Consider the following 23,348-nt stretch of genomic DNA (forward strand, 5'->3'; position numbering starts at 1 on the left):
ATACGAACAACCCTGCCTGCTGTTACCCACAAATAAAATAACCTAAGCCGCAATCTGTACACCAATCACGAAGTGAAAATTTGAGTCATCTTAATCTCCAATGGATTCCGAGGTGAAATTCCATGACAATTTTGTTGATTAGTTAGTGCTTATACAATCAGATAGGCGACAGAAAAATTCCTGTGTTGATATTTTTGAATGCATCGAGAAATTGGTCAAATCATTTTGTTACTCATATGCCAAATTTTACCTACGCAACTTCTTCGTAGTTTGAGGTAGAACATTTCAAAGCTACAGCAATGTTGTCCAATGCAACAGCGATATAGGTAAGCATTATTTAGAGTTTCGCATAGGAAGAGGCTGAAAGAATTTTTTTTTATTTTCTCTTAATCCTACAGTGTCTCTCAAGTCATACTTTTAACTAACAATCATACTTACGAGTAACATTACGTTTATCTGTTGCGAAATGCTGTTCCGAAATCTGTGATTCAGACTGACATTTTAAATAATGGCTCCAAGACCTGCCGCAAGCCTCTGTATTTCACTTTATGTGTCTCCAAAAGTTTAACGCGATCTCAGTGCACTTTTCAAAACAAAATCGAACTACCTTCTTCTGTGTGTGTGTGTGTGTGTGTGTGTGTGTGTGTGTGTGTGTGTGTTAAACGCCTTCTTCTAAAAGATGGACAGACAGTCACACTTCAGGGTGGAGCACAATTTTAAATTAAAGGTTTTAACAGTTTATTTATTGCCTCATGAGGGAAGCGAAAGTCTCCATTATTTATTGTAATTGACGTTCTTCGTTTGTTTATCTTATATAAGTAGGAAGTAATTACGTGCCAAACAATGTGAATAAGTCATCGATGAAATTAGTCGATTATTTAAAACTTAATAGCACAAGGGTAATTGGTGCCAGCTGCATTCATATATATAAATACAGACAGAGAGGCAGCCTTCAACCTTTCTTTCCGAAGAACGAGTGAGGTGCAGAATCGTTCAGTAGGTCTATCCACTCGTAGCGGAGGACAGCCAGAGGCAGGAGTACTTAGGGGCTTCTCGGGAACACAGTAGCCACTTCTCACTGGCATGGACCACGTGCAGGAAAAGGATCTTGAAAGGAATCTGACCTGGACTGAGAGTGGTCAGTCCGTACTGAAGCCCAACATTCGCCACCTGTACCTTTTCGGCCTCTGGCCGCTGTGTGAGTCAAGACTGTTCAATCTGTACACATTTTATGGTTTCATTCTGGGCCTCTGGAACCTGACAGAGTGCTTGCTGACCATTTACTTTGCCTGGGGAGACATGGACGAGGTGACGCTAGTGATGATGTCATCTGTTTCCAACTTGAACGGCCTGATCCAGATGATGTTCTTCGTGTACGACAGGCGGCTCTACAACTCACTTGCCCGCCACGTGTCCGCTCTGCTCTCTGTCCAAAGCGACGTCTGCGACAAGCATCCACCATTGGCGGCCATCTTTCGCAGTTCCCAGAGGCGAGCCTTCCGCCTGTCCCTGGCGCTACTGCTCTTCATGTTCTCTCAGTGCTTCGTGTGGTTCCCCATGCCCAGGATCGTATACCCAGAGCAGAAACTCCTGCCCTTCGCCCAGCACGCCTGGGACAACAACACCAACTTCTACGGCCTCTCGTACTTCGCCCAGTGCGCGGCAGGCTTGTGGATGACGCAGATGAGTTTCGGTATTGACTGTCTCCTGGCGTCGATCATGATCCTGCTGGCTGCGCAGCTGGATATCCTCGCAAGGCGGATTTTGGCTCTCAAGAGTGACGGCTACAACGAGACAGTCGAGTATTCTAAGAAGAGGCCAGGAGCGAGGTTCAGTGACACAATGTACAGTGATTTGTGTCTTTGCGTCGAAAGCCATCAAAAAATTCTCAGGTACGTACTGCAGCACGTTGCAAATCGTATATACTGTTCTGATGCATACAATCATTCAACAAACTGCACAAGATATGAGATCCAGGTCTGAGGCTAGCAATAGTAAGTAATAGGATGAATACTTTTCTCTATGCCAGACAAAATTACGTTTTCATCAGTTGGTAATCTGAAGTAAGGGTTAGGCTTTTATCAAATTTTCTGAACATCATTGAAAGATCTTCAAAAGTGAGTTCAGCTTCTGCTTGTCAAAAATTTAAAAAGTATTATTTGAAATAAGTAGATGAATAATATGATTAAAGTGAAGCCAGTTTGTGTTGGTTGCCATTATATCATTTTACATAAAAAGAAGATCAGACTAGGCTTTGTGTCTCTCATTCACCTGATTTCCCAGCTTTTGTTGGCAAACTTCTATTTACCTAGGAATAATGACATGTTGTGTACAGGGTGTTTCGGAAGTGATGGTTAATATTCAGGGATATGACGGGAATGATTATTCAAAACAAAATCGTCAAGCAAACATGGGCTCTAAAACGCATGCCTTAAGAGGTATGAGCAATCCTTGATCTTCGATAGTGTGAAACAAATCTCTTGTATGGAAAGCTCTTTGCGTTCCAAATTTTAGGAAGTCGTAGTACGTCCAAAACAAGAAAAAAAAATCCAGTGACCATGTGCTCTAAAATGTATATCTCAAAAGTTATGAGCACTTGTTCGTTAGGAGAGCTGTTTCAAACTAGCGAAGATGAACAAGTGCTCATCGCTCTTAAGGTATGCATTTTAGAGCACATGTTTACTGGACATTTTTTCCTTGCTTTGGTCTATACTACCACATCCCAAAATATGGAAAGCAAAGAGTTTACAGTAGAAGAGATTTGTATCGAAAATGAAGAATTACTCTTAGCTTTTAAGACGTGCGTTTTAGAGCCCTTGTTTACTTCAATTATTTGTTTCAATTGACCATTACTGCTATGTATCTGAATATTGACCATCACTTCTGAAACAATTTCTCAAACATTCTCACTAACAAAATAAAATTTTATTTTACCGTATGTATGTCATAAACTGTCGTTAGCGAAAAGAAAAAAATAGTTTCCTTTAAGAAATTCGAAACATTTAATTTACGGGTACAGTTCGTGTCAGTTGTTCTCATAGTGTGTCACTTGTTCTCGTAGTGTACGACAACGCACTACGCTGCTTAGACTTTGGGTCGATTCGATAGGTACTACCGTCCCATGTCCCATTCCTGTACCGCTGTCTTGTTCGGTTTTAGGAAACCAAACTGCGAACATGTTTGGTGAAACCGTCTGGGGCGGACCGCTTGAATCTGCATCTGCAACGGCCTGATTGGATAATTTAAATGCTATTTAAATCGGAAATGGTGCAACGTATCGATCTTTTTCCGTAACAGTTATTTCTCAGCACAACCTACCCCGCGACGAGTTCACAATTTTTTCATATGGTTTCTTACCCAAAGTTGCAAATAAATCCTGTACAGAAGTAACATTATCACGTACTAGTATTCGTTAAAATACTTACTCTATACTGTAAACATTTTTTCTGTAAATATTTTGTCCATATTATACAAGACATCATGAGGCCAATTTGTAAAGTCTTTCATCCTACAGCTGATTGAATTCCGATGCAACTAGAATGGGTATCCCCAGCCTCAAGCGCTCTTTTCTATAACAAACATTAATCGTTGAATCATTTCTTTATGTATATGACACACTCTTTCTCGAATGTAACAACAGTAGATGAATACATGTTTATTCATAATCATAGAGGTATTGAAGTTTCCTATTGTGGTGGTAATTGTCTACAGAGAATGGATGAAACAATTTTTCAGTAAAGTTCCCCTGTGAATATTTATACCATGTTAGGTACTCGTACCCACAATATATTTAATTTTTTCATTGAAAGTTTGCTTCTGAGTGTTGGTGAACATATTAAATAATGCGCTATACAACATATGTCAATGTAAACTAAATAAACCTCTCCTGATAAAAACTGCACTGATTCTTCTATCGAATTTTCTGCCAGTTTTTCCGATTGTCTTTCTCCCGATGCGATCGCATTCTTGGCTATTGAAACCAGAGCCATCGGAAAATTTAATTATAATCTTTCATCAATCACTCTTTTCCAGTATGTCTTTGACTACTCTCGTAACGACAACTTTCCCGTTTCTATTTCTTAATAGATGTTAAGCGTTTATCGACCTCAGAGTTGCCTGCTATAGACAATGTGTTCATAATCGTAATGGAGGATAGGCAACGATGTTGCACTAAACAAAGAAAGCAGCTCATTTACTCACTTACGTCAAAGGGTGCCGATTGAAATACATCTGGCACATTCCTTTTCAGAGCTCTAGGAATTCCCTTAGGAAGTGGTTAAAACAAACACGAGCACAAAAAATGGTTCAAATGGCTCTGAGTACTATGGGACTAAATTGATGAGGTCATCAATCCCCTAGAACTTAGAACTACCTAAACCGAACTAACCTAAGGACATCACACACATCCATGCCCGAGGCAGGATTCGAACCTGCGACCGTAGCGGTCGCGCGGTTCCAGAGTGTACCGAACAAGAGCACATAATGTGTTACAGTTCCAATATCAATGCAATAATAAATGACCTACCAAGCTCCAAATCTATCTATTACTACACAGCTACAAGAAAGGAACACCTGAAGTGACAAGATCATTTTGTTTACAGGACATGTTAGAGATAGATCATCATTGTAGGCACATATGATAACAAGGTCAGACAAAATGAAGCACAAATGTCACAGCAAAGTGGACCTGACTAACGCATAATTACACAATGAAACATCCCTCCCCAGTCTGACGGCACTGCAGGCACCTATTATCGCATGCAAATGATTTTAAAGGTGTTGAATGGCAACCTGCAGTAGACTGTCGCAAGCATCTTGCTACTAACACCTATTGCTGCTATTCCGCAACGATTCTTGCAGGCTCTGGAAAACTAGTAAATTCCTGTTTCACCATGTCAGATACGTTTCAGTTGACGCGAGATCTATCTGGTGAACAAGCTAGCCACGGCAGTTACTGCACACCACGAAAAGCTCGTTGTGTCCTGGCAGCCGTATGCGGACGGGCATTATCCTGCCGAACAAGCATATCAGCTTGTAGAAAAAAATGACAGTAGCATAGTGATAACCTGAGCAATATACGGGGAACTGACTATTTTACCCCACAGTAACACCAAACGCCAAACGTGACCTCGAGTTGTAATAGAGAGCGGCCCAAATCCCACGAAGTGTGGGGAGGGCCGTATGTGTCGTGGACGAATGCATTGTCGAGAAGATCGCTCACCAGACCTACCCCACACAAGTGCGCGTCCATCAGTCACATATAGGCAGAATCTGCTCTCATTACTGAAGACAACAGAGTTCGACACCACTCTCTAGTCGACTCTTTCATGACACTGCACTGAGGTGGCAAAAGTCGTGAGATACCTCCTAACGTCGTTTCGGACTTACTTTTGCCAGGCGTAGTTTAGCATCTCGACATGACATAACTCAAAAGTCGTTGTAAGTCCCCTGCAGAAATACTGAGTCATGCTGTCTCCAGTGTCGTCCATAATTGTGCAGGATTTTATGCTCTAACTGACTTTTCGATTATGTCCCGCAAACGACCGATGGGATTCATGTGGGGCGATGTGGGGGGGCCGAAGCATTCGCTCGAATTGATCATAATGTGCTTCAAACCATTCTCGGACAACTGTGACCCGGTGACGTGGAGCATGTTCATAAAAATTCTATTGTCATTTCGGAACAGGAAGTCCATGAATAGCTGAAATTGGTGTCCAAGAGGTTCTATTGGACCAGAAGACACAGTCCATTTCAAGTAAACACAGTCCACACCATTATGGAGCTAACATTAGCTTGCACAGTGACTTGTTGACAACCTTGGGCGATGGCTTCGTGGGGTCTGCACCAAACTCTAAACCTACCAACAGCTCTTACAGACTGAAATCGGGACTCATCTGACTAGGCCACGGTTCTTAATCGTGTAGGGTCCAATCGACATGGACACGAGCCCAGGAGAATCTCTGCAGGCGATGTCGGGCCGTCAGTAAGAACACTCGCGTAGGTCGTCTGCTCCCATAGCCCACTAACACCAACTGTCCTAACGGCACAGGCACTAATAATATTCCGGTGAGCAGTCGGCTAACAGTGACACGGCAGGTATAACAAGTGCTCGGATTTGTCCCCTGGATGCTGTTTGCTCGGTGTCCGCTGCTCGGATAACGCGTCTATATATTGTCATGCATCTCTTCTAGGTGGACATCCAGCGGCTGGTCTATTTGTGTGGGAATGTTTCATCGGCCACTGCTGAGATCATCGACACCATTTATACGTTGCTGCGACGAGTGCCACAACCCGTTGATACGTGAACCAACTTCCCGCACGACCACAAGGCGATCTCGTTAAAATGTGTGAAGGTGTTCCTAAGCAGTACTTACTCGTCGGTGGAGGATGGTTGCAGCCCAGAATAAATGTTGCAGACAATATTCACCTCCATTCTCAGAACGATGACTGCATATAGACTCAAAACATGGGATGCACAAACACTCTGCCTGAGCACTGTCTAATCAGCGATTAACGTTCTACAACGACCAGTCAACCCGGCTGCATGCCCGAGAGACCTTAAAGCGTTCAAAAATTGTTCAAATGGCTCTGGGCACTATGGGACTTAACATCTCAGGTCATCAGTCCCCTAGAACTTAGAACTACTTAGACCTAACTAACCTAACGACATCACACACATCCATGCCCGAAGCAGGATTCGAACCTACGACCGTAGCGGTCGCGCGGTTCCAGACTGAAGCGCCTAGAACCGCTCGGCCACTAGCGGCTGGCGCTTCAAGCGTGACAAATACATCTACATCTTCAGGGATACTCTGCAAATCATATTTAAGTGCCTGGCATAGGGTACATGGAACCATCATCTCAAGTCCCTATTGTTCCATTCTCGTATAGCGCACGGAAAGAACGAACAACTATATCTTTCAGTACGAGCCCTGATTTTCCTTATTTTATCATGGTGATCGTTTCTCCTTATGTAGGTCGGTATCAAAAAAATATTTTCGCGTTCGGAGGATAAACCTGGTGATCGGAATTTCATGAGAAGCTTCCGCCTCAACGAAAAACCCCTTGTTTTAATGATGTTCACCCTAAATCCTGTACCATTTCAGTGACACTGTCTTCCATATCTCTCAATAACACAAAACATGCTGTCCTTCTTTAAACTTTTTCGATGTAATCTGTCAGTCGGTCTGGTAAGAATCCCATACTGCGCAGAACTGTTCTAAAAGAGGATGGGCAAGTATAGTGTAGGCAGTCTCCTTAGTAGATCTGTTCCATTTTCTGTGTCCTTCCAATAAAACGCAGCCTTTAGTTAACCTTCCCCACAAAATTTTCTATGTGTTCCTTCCCATTTAATTTGTAGTTAGTTGCAATTCCTTGAAACCGAAGTTTAACGGATTCCATGTAGTACTCATGTGGATGACTTCACACTTATCGTTACTTAGCGTCAATTGCCAATTTTCGCACTGTACAGATATCTTTTCTAAATTGTTTTGCAATTTGTTTTGATCTTCAGATGACTTTATTAGTCGATAAACGACAATGTCATCTGCAAACTACCCAAGGGGGCTGCTCATATTGTCTCCCAAATCGTTTATATAGGTAAGGAACAGCAGAGGGCCTATAACACCTGGAATCACATCTGTTTTACTTGATGACTTTCCGTCAATTACTAACACTATAAACACTATATATCACTAACACTATAACTCGTCGGTATGCTCATATTTTTCCCTTGTGACATTACACACATTTCTTGACCGTGCTGCATATTTTTCAGCTTTGTATATGACCAGGAAACAAACTATTTCGTAAGAATATCACAACGGATCCCATATTATTACTTGTGATATATTACTTTATAGCTATCTGTCTTCATAAAGAAGTTAACTTCGAACAAAAGAGCCTTTGATAGTTACCAGATGATCACATAGGAGGGAGACCAGGATTCTGCTTAACAACAGTTTTATTTTCTTCTGTTACAGTTTCGTGCCTCATCTCCAGATCACAATGAATCCCGTCGCTATGACGTCGTTCGGTTGCAGCGTTCTTATTATATGTCTAGGACTGTTTCAATCAACATTCGTAAGTTTATTACAATATGTCGCTAATGCATTAGTGACGCACATTAAAATCGATGACTTCACAATTATTTACTAGTATATTTACTTACATAAGGGTTCGAATGATGCAAATTTTTGACAATTATTTTTTTCTGTTACATTATTTAGTAAAGAAACACCAGACATTCCTGTCATCCTTTTTCTTTACTTTATTACTGCAACACCCGTGTTACAATGTTGCTAAGGAGCAAATTCAGATATTTCACCAAAATCTGGCAATTATTGTTCATTATAAACACAGTTTTGTCATACCTTCCACCAACATTCATTCATTCTATGAGTACACTGTATCACGGAATTGCACGAGCAGAGTATTGCAACACGCTTTCAGGTTAGTTCGGAAAGGAGCAGTCATGTGAGGATGTAGGCTATTTCAGGTGACGTTACAGACGTGTTCAGGAAATAATTTATTCAGTGAGAATAGCTACCTCAGTTACCGTGGGTGTTACGGTGCATTTGGTGTGTGGCTGTGTCATGACAGGTAGTGTTGTTTGTTGTGTATGTCCTTTTCAGAGACGGTTGTGGAACTCGGCTGTTCGATGGAGGATGTCAAATTAAACACCTTTCAGGTCAAATTTCCAACCTTATTTTATTGGGCAACAAGTTTCAGCGTTATACTACGCCATCTTCAGGCCCCTGACCGACGTTCAGTAGGAATCTACCTCGGTTTTGATCAAAAGGTCGGCAGGAGATACTTGAAGTGATCACTGTAGCATGTATGTACTGATTCCAGTATTACTGGCCCCTGTCTCTATCACAACCGTTGTAGATTGCTCCTACACGTCAGTCTGGGGCCTGAAGGTGGCGTAATATAACGCTGAAACTGGTTGCCAAATAAAATAAGGTTGGAAATCTAACTGCTGAAAGGTGTTAATTTGACAATGTTCTTCGTTGTTCCCACTACTTATTGTGGAAATTGTCATCAGTTTCACCACATAACAACTGCCTCTGACCAAACTTTGTGTTACTGGGGAAAACATATTTTCCATACTTTCCCGCTGATGAAACAGATCGTGATAATTGCTGTATTGCGCACGCTTTCTCGCCTCTTTGTACTGTTTTGGTTTTGCGCGTACTGATTATATCGACGGTGTTACTCTATGAAATTTACTACTGTCCTATATCTTTGTCGATTTTCTAAGAGAAGAAAGCTCCCTTGTTGTTGCAAGTGGTAAGTTCCTCAGTAGGCGCCGTAGACTGTGTTGTTTGTTCTCTGCCAAACTTGTTGATGCGAGTACACGATATTTGCTACGACTTTGTCTGTGGAAAATCTACTAATAAAATTTTTTTCAATACCCTGTTAGTCAGCATATATGAATCACAACGTCTCAATCTCTCTGTATAGGAACGCATTCATGAATGATACAATACTACAAGGACTGTACGGGGGTCAGTCATTTGATAAAGTCATGTGCATCATAAAAATTAAGATGTTAGTTTTAAACTCCGTATTTAAATAATTGCGACTGTAAACATTTTCCTCAAACACCGTATTTTATAGTATGAAATTGAACTATAACATTATACAATTCTTCTATTACATTAGGAACTCGGAACGAAAAACTTTCGAGTTACTAGTGGAGCCTAACATTACCAGTTACTTGGTAACGTTGGTATGAATAAATCCAGAAAATCTCAGTGACTCAAACGTATACAGATGAATCCTGACATTCTCCCACTAATCTCCTTGAATCTGATGCCGGCAGTCTCCTCTCAACCCTCCTCCCTTTTCTGTATCTTGTCTCGAAATGTGTTTATTGTGTCATAGTCAAAGTAATTATTTATAGACGCGTAGAGCTGAGTAGCTGGTTGTAACAGAATCTGGTAGAGAAATCCTCTCCATTAGAAATCGTAAAACAGACAGGAACTGACGATCGTAGATTTTGTTTAGTATCTGAAAAGAAATTTACGAATTTGTAATATTTTTAAGTTTCTTTCTTCCAGTACTTGTTATGGTAAAGTATATGAGCATTCATATCATTTTACTACTACAAAACAATGAACTGAAATCTTTCTACTGCCCCTATACATTTGCCTTCTGCCTTACGCTTGATACTAGAAACCGGTTGAACCACCTGCATGGAAACTATCCTTTCGACCCCTACTTTCGAGACATATTTTATTCAAGTAATACCATAATGGGAACGTAAGTGCACTATTAGCCAAACATTCTTCCAGATGTTAGCCACTGTTCCATAAATTGAAAGTTACTTTCACCAGTCGCTGAAACTATATGTGGAGCGACCACACATTCACAAAAATTGTACTGAATCCTGTACTGTTATATTAGATTAATCATTATATCGTTATTTGTACGAGAATTTAAGTAAGTCTGGAGCAAAGACAGTGCTTTTCATGTGTCACTACAGTTCATGCTACCCTCATCCCCAAATTTGTTGCAAATGGCAGTACACACGTGGAACCAGCCAGGTGCCTATTCATATGCAAATTCAAGCTGATGGCATAGTGGCATAGCGGGAGGAGATAAAATTGCAACGTCTCTGGGTTATATTGGACAAGAAGGTTGGAGATTTTAAGGAAAGGTGAGTGCCGTATGGGCAGTATAAATCACGTAGCAGGCAATGATATTCAGAGTATTGGAATATACACTACTGGCCATTAAAATTGCTACACCACGAAGGTGAAATGCTACAGACGCGAAATTTAACTGACAGGAAGAAGACGCTGTGATATGCAAATGATTAGTTTTTCAGAGCATTCGCGCAAGGTTGGCGCCGGTGGCGACACCCACAACGTGCTGACATGAGGAAAGTTTCGAACCGATTTCTCGTACGCAAACAGCTGTTGACAGGCGTTGTCTGGTGAAACGTTGTTGTGATGCCTCGTGTAAGGAGAAGAAATGCGTACCATCACGTTTCCGACTTTGATAAAGGTCGGATTGTAGCCTATCGCGATTGCGGTTTATCGTATCGTGACATTGCTGCTCTCGTTGGCCGAAATACAATGACAGTTAGCAGAATAAGGTATCGGTGGGTTGAGCAGGGTAATACGGAACGCCGTGCTGGATCCCAACGGCCTCATATCACTAGCAGTCGAGATGACAGGTATCCGCATGGCTGTAACGGATCGTGCAGCCACGTATCGATCCTTGAGTCAACAGATGGGGACGTTTGCAAGTCAACAACCATCTGCACGAATAGTTCGACGACGTTTGCAGCAGCATTGACTATCAGCTCGGAGACCATGGCTGCGGTTACCCTTGACGCTGCATCACAGACTGGAGCGCCTCCGATGGTGTACTCAACGACGAACATGGGTGCACGAATGGCAAAATGTCATTTTTTCGGATGAATCCAGGTTCTGTTTACACGAACATGATGGTCACATCCGTGTTTGGCGACATCGCGGTGAACGCAAATTGGAAGCGTGTATTCGTCACTGCCATACTGGCTTATCCCCCGGCGTGTTAGTATGGTGTACCATTGGTTACACGTCTCGGTCACCTCTTGTTCGCATTGAACAGTGGACGTTACATTTCAGATGTGTTACGACACGTGGCTCTAACCTTCGTTCGTTCCTTGAGAAACCCTACATTTCAGCAGGATATTACACGACCGCATGTTGCAGGTCCTGTATACTTTCTGGATACAGAAAACGTTCGACTGCTGCCCTGGCCAGCGCATTCTCCAGATCTCTCACCAATTGAAAACGTCTGGTCAATGGTGACCGAGCAACTGGCTCGTCACAATACGCCAGTCACTACTCTTGATGAACTATGGTATCAATTTGAAGCTGCATGGGCAGCTGTACCTGTACATGCCATCCAAGTTCTGTTTTACTCAATACACAGGCGTATCAAGGCCGTTATTACGGCCAGAGGTGGTTGTTCTGGGTACTGATTTCTCAGGATCTATGCACCCAAATTGCGTGAAAATGTAATCACATGTCAGTTCTATTATGATATATTTGCCCAGTGAATACCCGTTTATCTTCTGCATTTCTTCTTGGTGTAGCAATTTTAATGTCCAGTAGTGTAATTCTCAAAATTGCCTGACATGAAATGTCTGTTGGAGTAAGAGAAACTAATCCACAATATTGATTCATACACCTATGATAACAAGTGACGCAACACGAAGGAATCGACAGAATGGCACAGAAAGGGGTGAATTATACTGGCACTAAAGTCTTTGGTCACTTACCAAATAGTATCAAAAGTCTGACAGATAACCAACAAGTATTTAAAAAGAAATTAAAAGAATTTCTGAATGAGAATTCCTTCTACTCCATAGAGGAATTTTTAGATATAAATTAAGAAAAAAAAGAAAAAACACAAAAAATATTAAAAAAATAAAAAATAATAAAAAACAAAACAATAAAAAAGTTGTTATATTAACTTAAGTATGTTAAATTAACTTAATTATGTCATGTACTGGAAAATTTGACTCGTTCCACATCATTACGAAATATCGTATTCATGATCCATGGAACTAGTATTAATCTAAAAAATATCTATCTCTTTCTGGAACAGAAATCGGTAGATGTGATGTACATATATAGACAAACAAATGATTATTATTTCGCAAAGAAACGGATAGCTTATTCAAGAGAAAACGCTCCATAAACTGAGCAAGTCAATAACATGTTGGTACACCTCTCGCCCTGATGCAAACAGTTATTCGGCTTGACATTGAATGACAGAGTCGTTGGATGTCCTCCTGAGGGCCATCTATCTCTCTCTCTTTCTCTCTCTCTCTCTCTCTCTCTCTCTCTCCTCCCCCCCCCCTCTCTCTCTCTCTCCTCCCCCCCCCCCTCTCTCTGCCTCCGTACAAGGCATGATCTACTAAATACGAAGACTGTCTTGTCCACGTCTATAATGATTAACCTTAAGCAGTTCATTCAGACAAGCTTTGGGTAAAGATAGTTCAGTGTAACACTTACGTTGCCAGGAGTAGAATTGTGTTTCAGAGTGCTATCTGTGATGATTGTTTCTAATTCCTCAATAATGAACATGTCAAGGCTTTTATTAAAATAGTGAAGTGTGTACAAACTAACTATACAACTTCAAATCAGCAATCAGTGTCGTTTTCGTCTAATGCTGTCGTAGAATTTCTTAAATAATTATGACTGTAATAGTTTACATTTACAGGAGCTTTTGAAAGGAATGTTCTTCTGCATGTGATGATGTAATGAAAAGAACAAGGTGATGTGACCAATATTTATGCGTAATTTGCATATCCTTCAATTAAAGAACTTAACAATATATCACTTAAGCTGTCAACTACTTCATGCTCTAGGCTATTGGCCGTGGAGAACGTTACTTTCACTCTATATGACAATAGCAGGTTTACTATTTTTTGTATGTCAAAAGCCGCGTGGGGTAGCCGCGCGGTCTCAGGCGTCTTGTCACGGTACGCGCTGCTCACCCCGTCGGAGGTTCGAGTCCTCCCTCGGCCATGGGTGTGTGTGTTGTCCTTAGCGTAAGCTAGATTATGTAGTGCTTAAGCTTAGGAACGAGGACCTCAGCAGTTTGGTCCCTTATATATTTGTGGAATCGAGACTGCCTCCCTTTGCGTCTGTTTTTCTAAATTTGTCTTTGACCTAAGAATTTCGTTAGTCATTGAAATATATACTGACGTTCTGACATATGTCTGTGCAGCCTTTACTGAGAGTAATTTGGTTGACAGCTGTCCTGGGTAACGTAATGTACTGTCTTATTCCTGTATGCTTTGAAGCGACGGCGCAAGCAGGCAAAACAGGCGCCCAGTTGTCGTTGTAATTAGATACACAGATTATTATCTAACTGGTGTGTAACTTTCTTTCGTTCCTTTTCTGCTTCTTCGGCACTGAAGTTGGAGAATCATTACGGCAATCTGCTGTTGTAATCTACAGTGTTCGTTAAACAACCTCTGTGACATTTTAACACATATTATACCTAACATTTTAGTATCGATTCTCAAATTCTGCAAGAGCAACAAACCTTTCTATGCGTTTGTTCTTTTATAGCTGCATTATTAAGTACAAAAGCTGGTTTGAGTCCTCGTGAGCAGAGATTTCTTGCCACATCATTAAGTGTTTGTTTTTACTGCTATACGTCCACATTACATAAATATAAATATAAAGTAGCAGTAATAACTGAACTACCCAAGTGTTCTCCGAACTATGCAAACACTGCCAGAATTATGTTTTCCTTATGTTGCGATCATGGACCGCTTCACATAGGATTACAGAATTTTCGTAAATGAATGAGTGCTACTTTATCCTTCACATAGAAACAAAAATCGTAGAAAATCTGGAAAAAAATGGAGACGCTGGGAGACGTACTCGTCCCTTGAAGATTTCTGACTGATATTTATATCACAGCACACTCCAGCACACACTGGATTCAGTAAGTAAAGAAATGGCTACTCGACATGAGAAATAATTCTCGTGCGTTCTTGTCACCGTCGTTTGTACCAATAACTGCAAACACAATACACTATGTAGGGAAAATATTGTGGGCTACGCTTACAAATCAGAAGAATGTACTAGAATACTAACGGCTTGTTACACTATATAAATGTGCGAATTGGGCCATTAGACAATGTGTCCCCGTGATGCTGGCGCTGTATCCTGTAATATCCCTCTCTTATCACTAACCGCTACATTCTTTTGCTACAGAGATTATTTACAATTTTTCGCTTACCATGCACTCTTCTAGCGTTAATTCCTAGCTTGTAAATACTTCTATTATATGGTTGTATGATTATTAGTCTGATCAACGGTCTTGGCAGTCTACCCGCGAGCTTTACTCTAAAGAAAATTTTAAATGAAGGAATGTCACACTACATGATTGCCCTGTGGTATTTCTTACTTGAGAAAATTTACGTATAGAACCATTTAAAACTTCTAGGCTTAGAAATGACATTTTTTTCAGCATTTACCTTCCAACAGCTTCTATCGGCGTGCTTGTTTTTTTATTCACTTTATTTAGGCAAAAACGTTGATAAAATCTTGAAAACTTTGTTCGTTTATTACCTATTCGCATCTGAAAGGCAGATATATTCATACACTCCTGGAAATTGAAATAAGAACACCGTGAATTCATTGTCCCAGGAAGGGGAAACTTTATTGACACATTCCTGGGGTCAGATACATCACATGATCACACTGACAGAACCACAGGCACATAGACACAGGCAACAGAGCATGCACAATGTCGGCACTAGTACAGTGTATATCCACCTTTCGCAGCAATGCAGGCTGCTATTCTCCCATGGAGACGATCGTAGAGATGCTGGATGTAGTCCTGTGGAACGGCTTGCCATGCCATTTCCACCTGGCGCCTCAGTTGGACCAGCGTTCGTGCTGGACGTGCAGACCGCGTGAGACGACGCTTCATCCAGTCCCAAACATGCTCAATGGGGGACAGATACGGAGATCTGGCTGGCCAGGGTATTGACTTACACCTTCTAGAGCACGTTGGGTGGCACGGGATACATGCGGACGTGCATTGTCCTGTTGGAACAGCAAGTTCCCTTGCCGGTCTAGGAATGGTAGAACGAAGGGTTCGATGACGGTTTGGATGTACCGTGCACTATTCAGTGTCCCCTCGACGATCACCAGTGGTGTACGGCCAGTGTAGGAGATCGCTCCCCACACCATGATGCCGGGTGTTGGCCCTGTGTGCCTCGGTCGTATGCAGTCCTGATAGTGGCGCTCACCTGCACGGCGCCAAACACGCATACGACCATCATTGGCACCAAGGCAGAAGCGACTCTCATCGCTGAAGACGACACGTCTCCATTCGTCCCTCCATTCACGCCTGTCGCGACACCACTGGAGGCGGGCTGCACGATGTTGGGGCGTGAGCGGAAGACGGCCTAACGGTGTGCGGGACCGTAGCCCAGCTTCATGGAGACGGTTGCGAATGGTCCTCGCCGATACCCCAGGAGCAACAGTGTCCCTAATTTGCTGGGAAGTGGCGGTGCGGTCCCCTACGGCACTGCGTAGGGTCCTACGGTCTTGGCGTGCATCCGTGCGTCGCTGCGGTCCGGTCCCAGGTCGACGGGCACGTGCACCTTCCGCCGACCACTGGCGACAACATCGCTGTACTGTGGAGACCTCACGCCCCACGTGTTGAGCAATTCGGCGGTACGTCCACCCGGCCTCCCGCATGCCCACTATACGCCCTCGCTCAAAGGCCGTCAACTGCACATACGGTTCACGTCCACGCTGTCGCGGCATGCTACCAGTGTTAAAGACTGCGACGGAGCTCCGTATGCCACGGCAAACTGGCTGACACTGACGGCGGCGGTGCACAAATGCTGCGCAGCTAGCGCCATTCGACGGCCAACACCGCGGTTCCTGGTGTGTCCACTGTGCCGTGCGTGTGATCATTGCTTGTACAGCCCTCTCGCAGTGTCCGGAGCAAGTATGGTGGGTCTGACACACCGGCGTCAATGTGTTCTTTTTTCCATTTCCAGGAGTGTAGTTCAACAGTCAGCGATGTAATTTCTTCTGTTCACTCTTTTCGTTGACCAGTTTATTCCTAGTACCTTTTGGTTGGTATGATGTTCTCCTCTGCATATATGTCTATTTCCTATACATCTAGTCTATTTCCTTCAGCAGATACGTATGCCACAAATTGTCAGTAGAATAGTTATTTCTGTTTCAGCTTTAACCAATGAAAACCACCCAGATACACCCATTATTTGATAACGACTCATCCAGACAATTATTATCTTCTTAGCTGTGCTCGGCTCTGTCTGATTTTCACTGTATTCTATTTCAACCTACTACTCAATCTAGGTTAGTCAGAAAAGTACATACAGCTGGGTATTTAACCCTGCTCGTCATTGCCACTTTGCCCCTATCTATCAAGTTTATTTTGTCAAGCCTCTCCCTATTCAGGCATCGGCTCCTGTCAAACTAAACTTCTCACACTAGCTTTCCCACACATATGTCAATGAACGTGGATTTCCGTTTAGACACCATTAAAATAAAAGCGGCATCGCTAATAGTGCAATGGTTACGTGTCTTCAAGAAATCATAAATTTCCAATACATAGCTCGAGAGGATAAAAAGCAACCGTGCACACACAAATCGGGATTATGTCGTCGGTAAAAATTTGGTTACCACCGACAGAATTTTGGCAGTGCCACTATCTGACCAAGAAATTTTCAACACAGTGACTCATTGTTTACGTGTCAGATACTTCCTTCAGATCTGATCCACTACCAAAACTGCTGGATGTTCCTGTTCTGCAACTATAATTCACATGTGTTACCGCTTCTGCAATCTCCAGTGCGTGTAAGTACGAAAACGTGAACCAGATGGAAAACCAGTAGTAAGCAAGGAAGGGTATGCTGGAATGTGGGAGCATATAAACATCAAGTCTATATTATAAAAAGGTTAGAGGAGGTAGATAAAGAAAAGTTTGGAGATATCATATTATGAAGGATTTGTCAGAGCACTGAAAGACCTAAGTCGAAACAAGGTTACTGGAGTAGACGAAATTTCTTCAGAATTACTGGTAGCCTTGGGAGAGCCACCCGTGGCCAACTATCCCATCTGATGTGCAAGACGTATGACACATGAGAAACACCCTCAGAATTCAAGGTATAGAAAAGCCGGTTCCAAAGAAAGCAGTTCCTGACAGGTATGAAAATTACCGAACTATCAGGTTAATCAGTCATGGTTGCAAAATCCTAACATGAATTCTGTATAGATGAATGAAAAAACAGGAAGAAACCGACCTCGGGGAAGCTTAGTTTGGATTCCGGAAAAATGTGGGAAGACGCGAGACACTAATGATCCTAAGACTTCTCTCAGAACTTTGGTTAAAGAAAGGTAAACTTATGTTTGCAGCATTTGTAAACTTCACTGGAGTACCCTCGTTGAAATTCTGAAGCGTACAGGAAGCGAAATGCTTTTTAAAACTTGTACAGAAATCTGACAGCAGTTTGAGGAGTCGAGGATCGTGAAAGAGAAGCAGGTAAGATGTGAGTGAGACAGGGTTTTAGGCTGTCCTAGACATTATTTAGCCCGTATATTGAGCAAGCAATAAAGGAACTCAAAGAAATGTTTGGAGCATGCATTGAAATTTAGGGAGAATAAGTAGAAACTCTTAGGCTTGCCGATGGCGTTGTAACTCTGTCAGATACAGACTGGATTTGGAAAGGCATCTGAACGGCACGCACAGCGTCTCGAAAGAACGATGAACGTCAACAAAAGCTAAACAAGGATATTGGAATGCAGTCGAATTAAATCAGATGGAGCTAAGGGAATTATACAATGTAACGAGACACTTGAAGAAGTAGATGAGTTTTCTTTTTTGGGCACAGAAATATTTCAGGATGTTCGAAGTAGAGAGAATGTAAAACGTAGATCTACAACGGCAAAAAATGTGTTTCAGAACAACAATTTTGTAAAACTGAATTTCGATTCAAGTGTTAGGAAGTCTTTTCTGAAGGTATTTGTCTGGAGTGCAGCCATCTATGGATGTGAAACATGGACGATCAATAATTTAGACAAGGACAGAATAGAGGTGTTCGAAATGTGGTACTACAGAAGAAAGCTAAAGACAAGATAGGTAGATCGAGTAACGAATGAGGAGATACTGAATAGAACTGGGGACAGAGGATACAATTTGACTAAGAGAAAGGATCCGTTAGTAGGTTATATTCTGATATATCAAGAGACCATCAAATTAACACTGGAGGGAAGTGTGGGGTAAAATGGCTCTGAGCACTATGGGACTAAACATCTGAGGTCGTCAGTCCCCTTGAACTTGGAACTACTTGAACCTAACTAACCTAAGGACATCACACACATCCATGCCCGAGGCAGGATTCGAACCTGCAACCGTAGCGATCGCGCGGTTCCAGACTGAAGTGCCTAGAACCGCTCGGCCACTGCCGTCGGCGAAGTGTGTGGTAAAAATCGTAGAGCGAGACCAAGAGATGAGTACATTAAGCAGATACAAAAGGATGTTAGATCAATAGTTATTCGGAGATGAAGAGGTCTGCAAACGTTGGGGTAACTGCATTAAACCAGGCTTCGCCTGTTTAAGGAAATTCAGTTATCATTGTTTACTTCTCTTTCGCATCACTAGCACCTAATGAAATGGAATACAAATTTTGTAATATTCCGTTTCAAATATTGCTGATAGAGGTTACTATTCATTCGCATTTACCTTCTGTAATTGGCTATGTATTCTATTCTCTTCAGAAGCATAAATCGAACCTTATCCAGTATCTCAAAACAATTGCTAAAGGTGGTCTTTCATCCAGGACATTTCTATATAACTATTCATAATAAACATGTCTTTTACGGACTTAGTACCGATACCATACTCCCAAGACTATATGATAATGAGGATGTGCGACTAGATTGATACGCAGGTGATCACATTTCCCTCTAAATTATGTATATTAGTAGTTCCGTAGTTAGAACAATTTTCTCAATTTTGATGTTATTGAACTACGAAAAACTATCATCTGTTCTTTCGGTCATCTTAAAAATATTCTCTAACTGCATAGTGCGATCGGCATGAAGATCTCAAAAATAAATATACTCGGATCATTGGCTTTCTGTTATTTACTACCGTTTTCACTCTCCACAACTGAACGCGAGCACGAACGTTTCTCACTAACTTCCCTGTGGCCTGTGGCTGCGGGACATCGCACAAAGGACACACTTGTTGCACGGTGGAAGACAGACGCGACGAACGTCGACGACACGCCTGGAGCAGCGAGAGAAATCTGCAGTGGCCGAGCACTGTCTCAGTATAAGGCATTTTGCACTCAACGCTCATTACACACACCTCATTCTTTCAGGATTTCCACCCTTAACCCGAACAACTCATCATCCAGACATTATTCGTTCTACAGACCCCAGAAATCCCCGATGTATTTCCTGGTACATCAACACCTCATACTACATGAAGACTCATCTTTTCTATAACAGGGGACCATTCAAACGCTGTCTCCTTCGTTACCCATAACAAATCTTGTGTCTCGGAAAATCTAAAAATGCTTCTGATAAGCCAATATTTCATAGCCACCATGTCAGATCATTATCCACTGATATTTGGGAAACTCATATTCTAAAGTGCCATCGTTCCATTTCTGAACAATTTCTTTTCCCTCCAGGGCCTCTTGCAGATATACTCCCCGTATCCATGAATTCTATGCAGAATTCTATTTTACTCCATGAATTTCCATTTTAGGCAGTCTGACCAAACTTCTATCAGTTTCTTTCTAAGTTTTTGTGCCACATTGTCCTCCGTTTCGAATGTAACTTAACCCACCGCCTTTTTTTTTTTATTTTATTTTTTTTTTAATTTAGAAAAGGATAGCTGTGGTGTCGATAAGTTCATCTTTGATCCTGTACAAGATGCGTCTAACGAGCCATACTACATACATTACTTCAAATATCCCCGAGATATCTGAACTCCTATATCCAACTTTTCTTCCTCATCCTTTCCATCCCGATCCTGGAACCTTTCTTTCTCCCCACTAACATTCTCTCATTGTTTCATTGATAATTTTTTTTCGTTTACCGTTATATTCGTCAGCGCATCATTATTATTCTTAATTTTTCTACATAACATTGAATCTATGAATCATGCCGTATCGTAGTGGCTTGCGTGCCGCAGAGACACAGATAGCGGTACAGTAGTAGCAGCAATATTAGAGGGGTATCCGTTGAGACGGATGACGAATGTGTCGTTACCGAAGACGTGTGTCAGTCTGTTCAGTAGTTGAAGGGCAACAGTCTGAATGATTCACTATTCTAGCCTTGCAGCGTCAACCAATATGGCCTCGCTGTGCTTCCTGGCCTTGCGAACAGCCGAAACCAAGTTGAAACGGAAACTAATGTTGTTACTTTGTCTGATGGTAAGAATCTCTGCATTGTAGCTATATATTATGGCATATTCTTGGTTAAAATGTTGTCGAGTTAAAATAACCCCCTATTCGGAGCTGAGATAGGGAGCGACATAACTTTTATTCTGCTGGTTGGTGTGTGGGATACTAGATCCGTTATTCGAGCAGGTAGTTTGCAAAGTTTAAAACGTAAATATGTAGTCTGAAGTTAGATATCTTGGGTTCTAAGCAAACAAGGGAAAGCTGGTGGCGTGGGTGGTGTATAAAAGGGCTATACAAGGGAAATTAACTAAAAGCGATTTGATCGAAAGGGAAGAGGACGTAGATGAAGATGCACTAGGAGGTATGATACTGCGAGGAGAATTTGACAGAGCACAGAGAGACTAAGCTGAAACAAGGCGGCTGGGGTACACAACATCCTTGACTAAACTACACCAAGAAGAAATGCAGATGATAAACGGGTATTCATTCGACAAATATATTATACTAGAACTGACATGTGATTACATTTTCACGCAATTTGAGTGCATAGATCATGAGAAATCAGTACCCAGAAAAACCACTCTGGCCGTAATAACGGCCTTGATACGTTTGGACATTAAGTCTAACAGAGCTTGGATGGCGTGTACAGGTACAGCTGCCCATGCAGCTTCAACACGATACCCCAGTTCATCATGAGTAGTGACTGGCGTACTGTGACGAGCCAGTTGCTCGGCCACCATTGACCAGACGTTTTCAGTTGGTGAGAGATCTGGAGGATGTGCTGGCCAGGGCGGCCGTCGAACATTTTATGTATCCAGAGGTGCGTTCAGCCCCCTTACCAACAGCAGTCGGCAGACTCGGACGATACCCCATCCAATTGCTAGCCAAGGCCGCCAGAACATAACTTCGGTGATATGATGAGAACCGGTGTTGCCACTGCGGCAAGGCCGTTCGCTTAACAGAAAGCGAATCAAGGGTAGGTCAGGTGATGCTGAAGGAATCTCATTAGAAAACGAAACACATGAAGTAGTAGACGAGGTTGTTACTTAGGCAGTAAAATAACTAATAATGAAAGTTAACATTAGTTTAGTTTAGTTATGTCATGTTCCATAGATCATTTTCACCATTATTTTATCGATATGATGTGGAACAAGTCAGATTATAATATATAGTTATATATAGAACTAATATTAATATTACTGAAATTTTTAGTTCTCCACATGCATCTACATTTAGAGGTAAGACTTTTTTACCAGTTCTGAAACAGAAATTTGTTTATGGAATACGAATTGTCCAAAAGAAATGATTTTAAGCTATATTTAAAACTTCATCTGCTACCTGCCAGACACTTTATGTTGTTGGTCAAATAATCAAAGATTTTTGTTGCTGAATAATGTATTCCTTTTGAGCAACTGAGAGCTTCAATAATGGGTAGGTAAGGTCATTTTTCCTTCTAGTGTTGTACGTATGAACATCACTGTTCTCCGCAAACTGAGATGGATCATTTCTAACGAATTTCATTAGCGAATATATGTACTCTGATGCTACAGTTAAAATACCTAACTCCTGGAATAGGTGCCTACAAGACGTCCTTGGGTGAACAGCACTAATTATTCTCACTGCTCTCTGTCGTGAAATCTGGTGCCTTCATCTCTCCGAAAGACGGAATGATTCAACAGCTCCACAGATTTGTTTTCTCTCCTGGACATTGTTAGAAGTTGGGTGCATGATATTTTAAGCTGATGGTGGGATATTACTCGCAATTATCAGTCCCTGCTGTTCGTGAGATTGCTTAGGTGATATTTTTTCAGAACCTGATGTTACACCTGCAATCTCTTAGATTCTACATACCAACTTGGTTATTTGGATGCCATTCCCCCAATTATTTAATCAGTGTCTTCTGCCTTCTTTGCTCTCAAGTCTTCCAAATCTCTACTCTTTCGTCGATCAGTTAAAATATTATTAATAAATTTCTTCTCTTTCCAAAGATTTCCTTCCCATTGCCTTCCTTGTACCCATGTTTGCCTGTCGAAGTCCATTACTTTTTAGTTTCACCATCAATTGAGGTATTAATTATCACAGTATCTGTAACCTTACGGAACTTCAAACGTATCGAAAGACTCCTTAGAACTTCAATACCCCTCTTACCGTATTGGTCCTTCCGAAAGATTCTTGTAAACTTCGGTCTAGTCTGCATCAGTACTAAATTGTGTGCTGAGTCAGTATCTGCTCCTGGGTTAGCCTTAGAATCCAACATCTTATTTACGAATCCCTGTCTATGATATAATCGTGCCGGTACCATTGCGTCCATGGGAGCTCTTCCCATGTATACAGTCTCGTCTTGTTTTTGAATAGTCGTTGATAGTAGCCGAAATTAATAACATAACTTGTTTCGTCTCTCTCTTTTCTCGCCCTTCCT

At 41.8% G+C, this 23,348-nt stretch overlaps 1 protein-coding gene across 1 annotated transcript in view; it reads left to right on the forward strand.

Annotated features, from left to right (window-relative positions):
* Positions 1-1,083: 1,083 nt before the first annotated feature.
* Positions 1,084-23,348, forward strand: part of LOC124712198 (odorant receptor Or2-like) — a 45,906-nt gene continuing 23,641 nt past the window's right edge. The window contains exons 1-2 of the mRNA XM_047242495.1: positions 1,084-1,892; positions 7,983-8,082. Of these exons, the coding sequence (XP_047098451.1) occupies positions 1,084-1,892; positions 7,983-8,082 (909 nt within the window). The remainder of the gene's footprint in view (positions 1,893-7,982; positions 8,083-23,348) is intronic.

This window comes from Schistocerca piceifrons, chromosome 8, assembly GCF_021461385.2.
Source record: "Schistocerca piceifrons isolate TAMUIC-IGC-003096 chromosome 8, iqSchPice1.1, whole genome shotgun sequence".
Taxonomy (NCBI): domain Eukaryota; kingdom Metazoa; phylum Arthropoda; class Insecta; order Orthoptera; family Acrididae; genus Schistocerca; species Schistocerca piceifrons.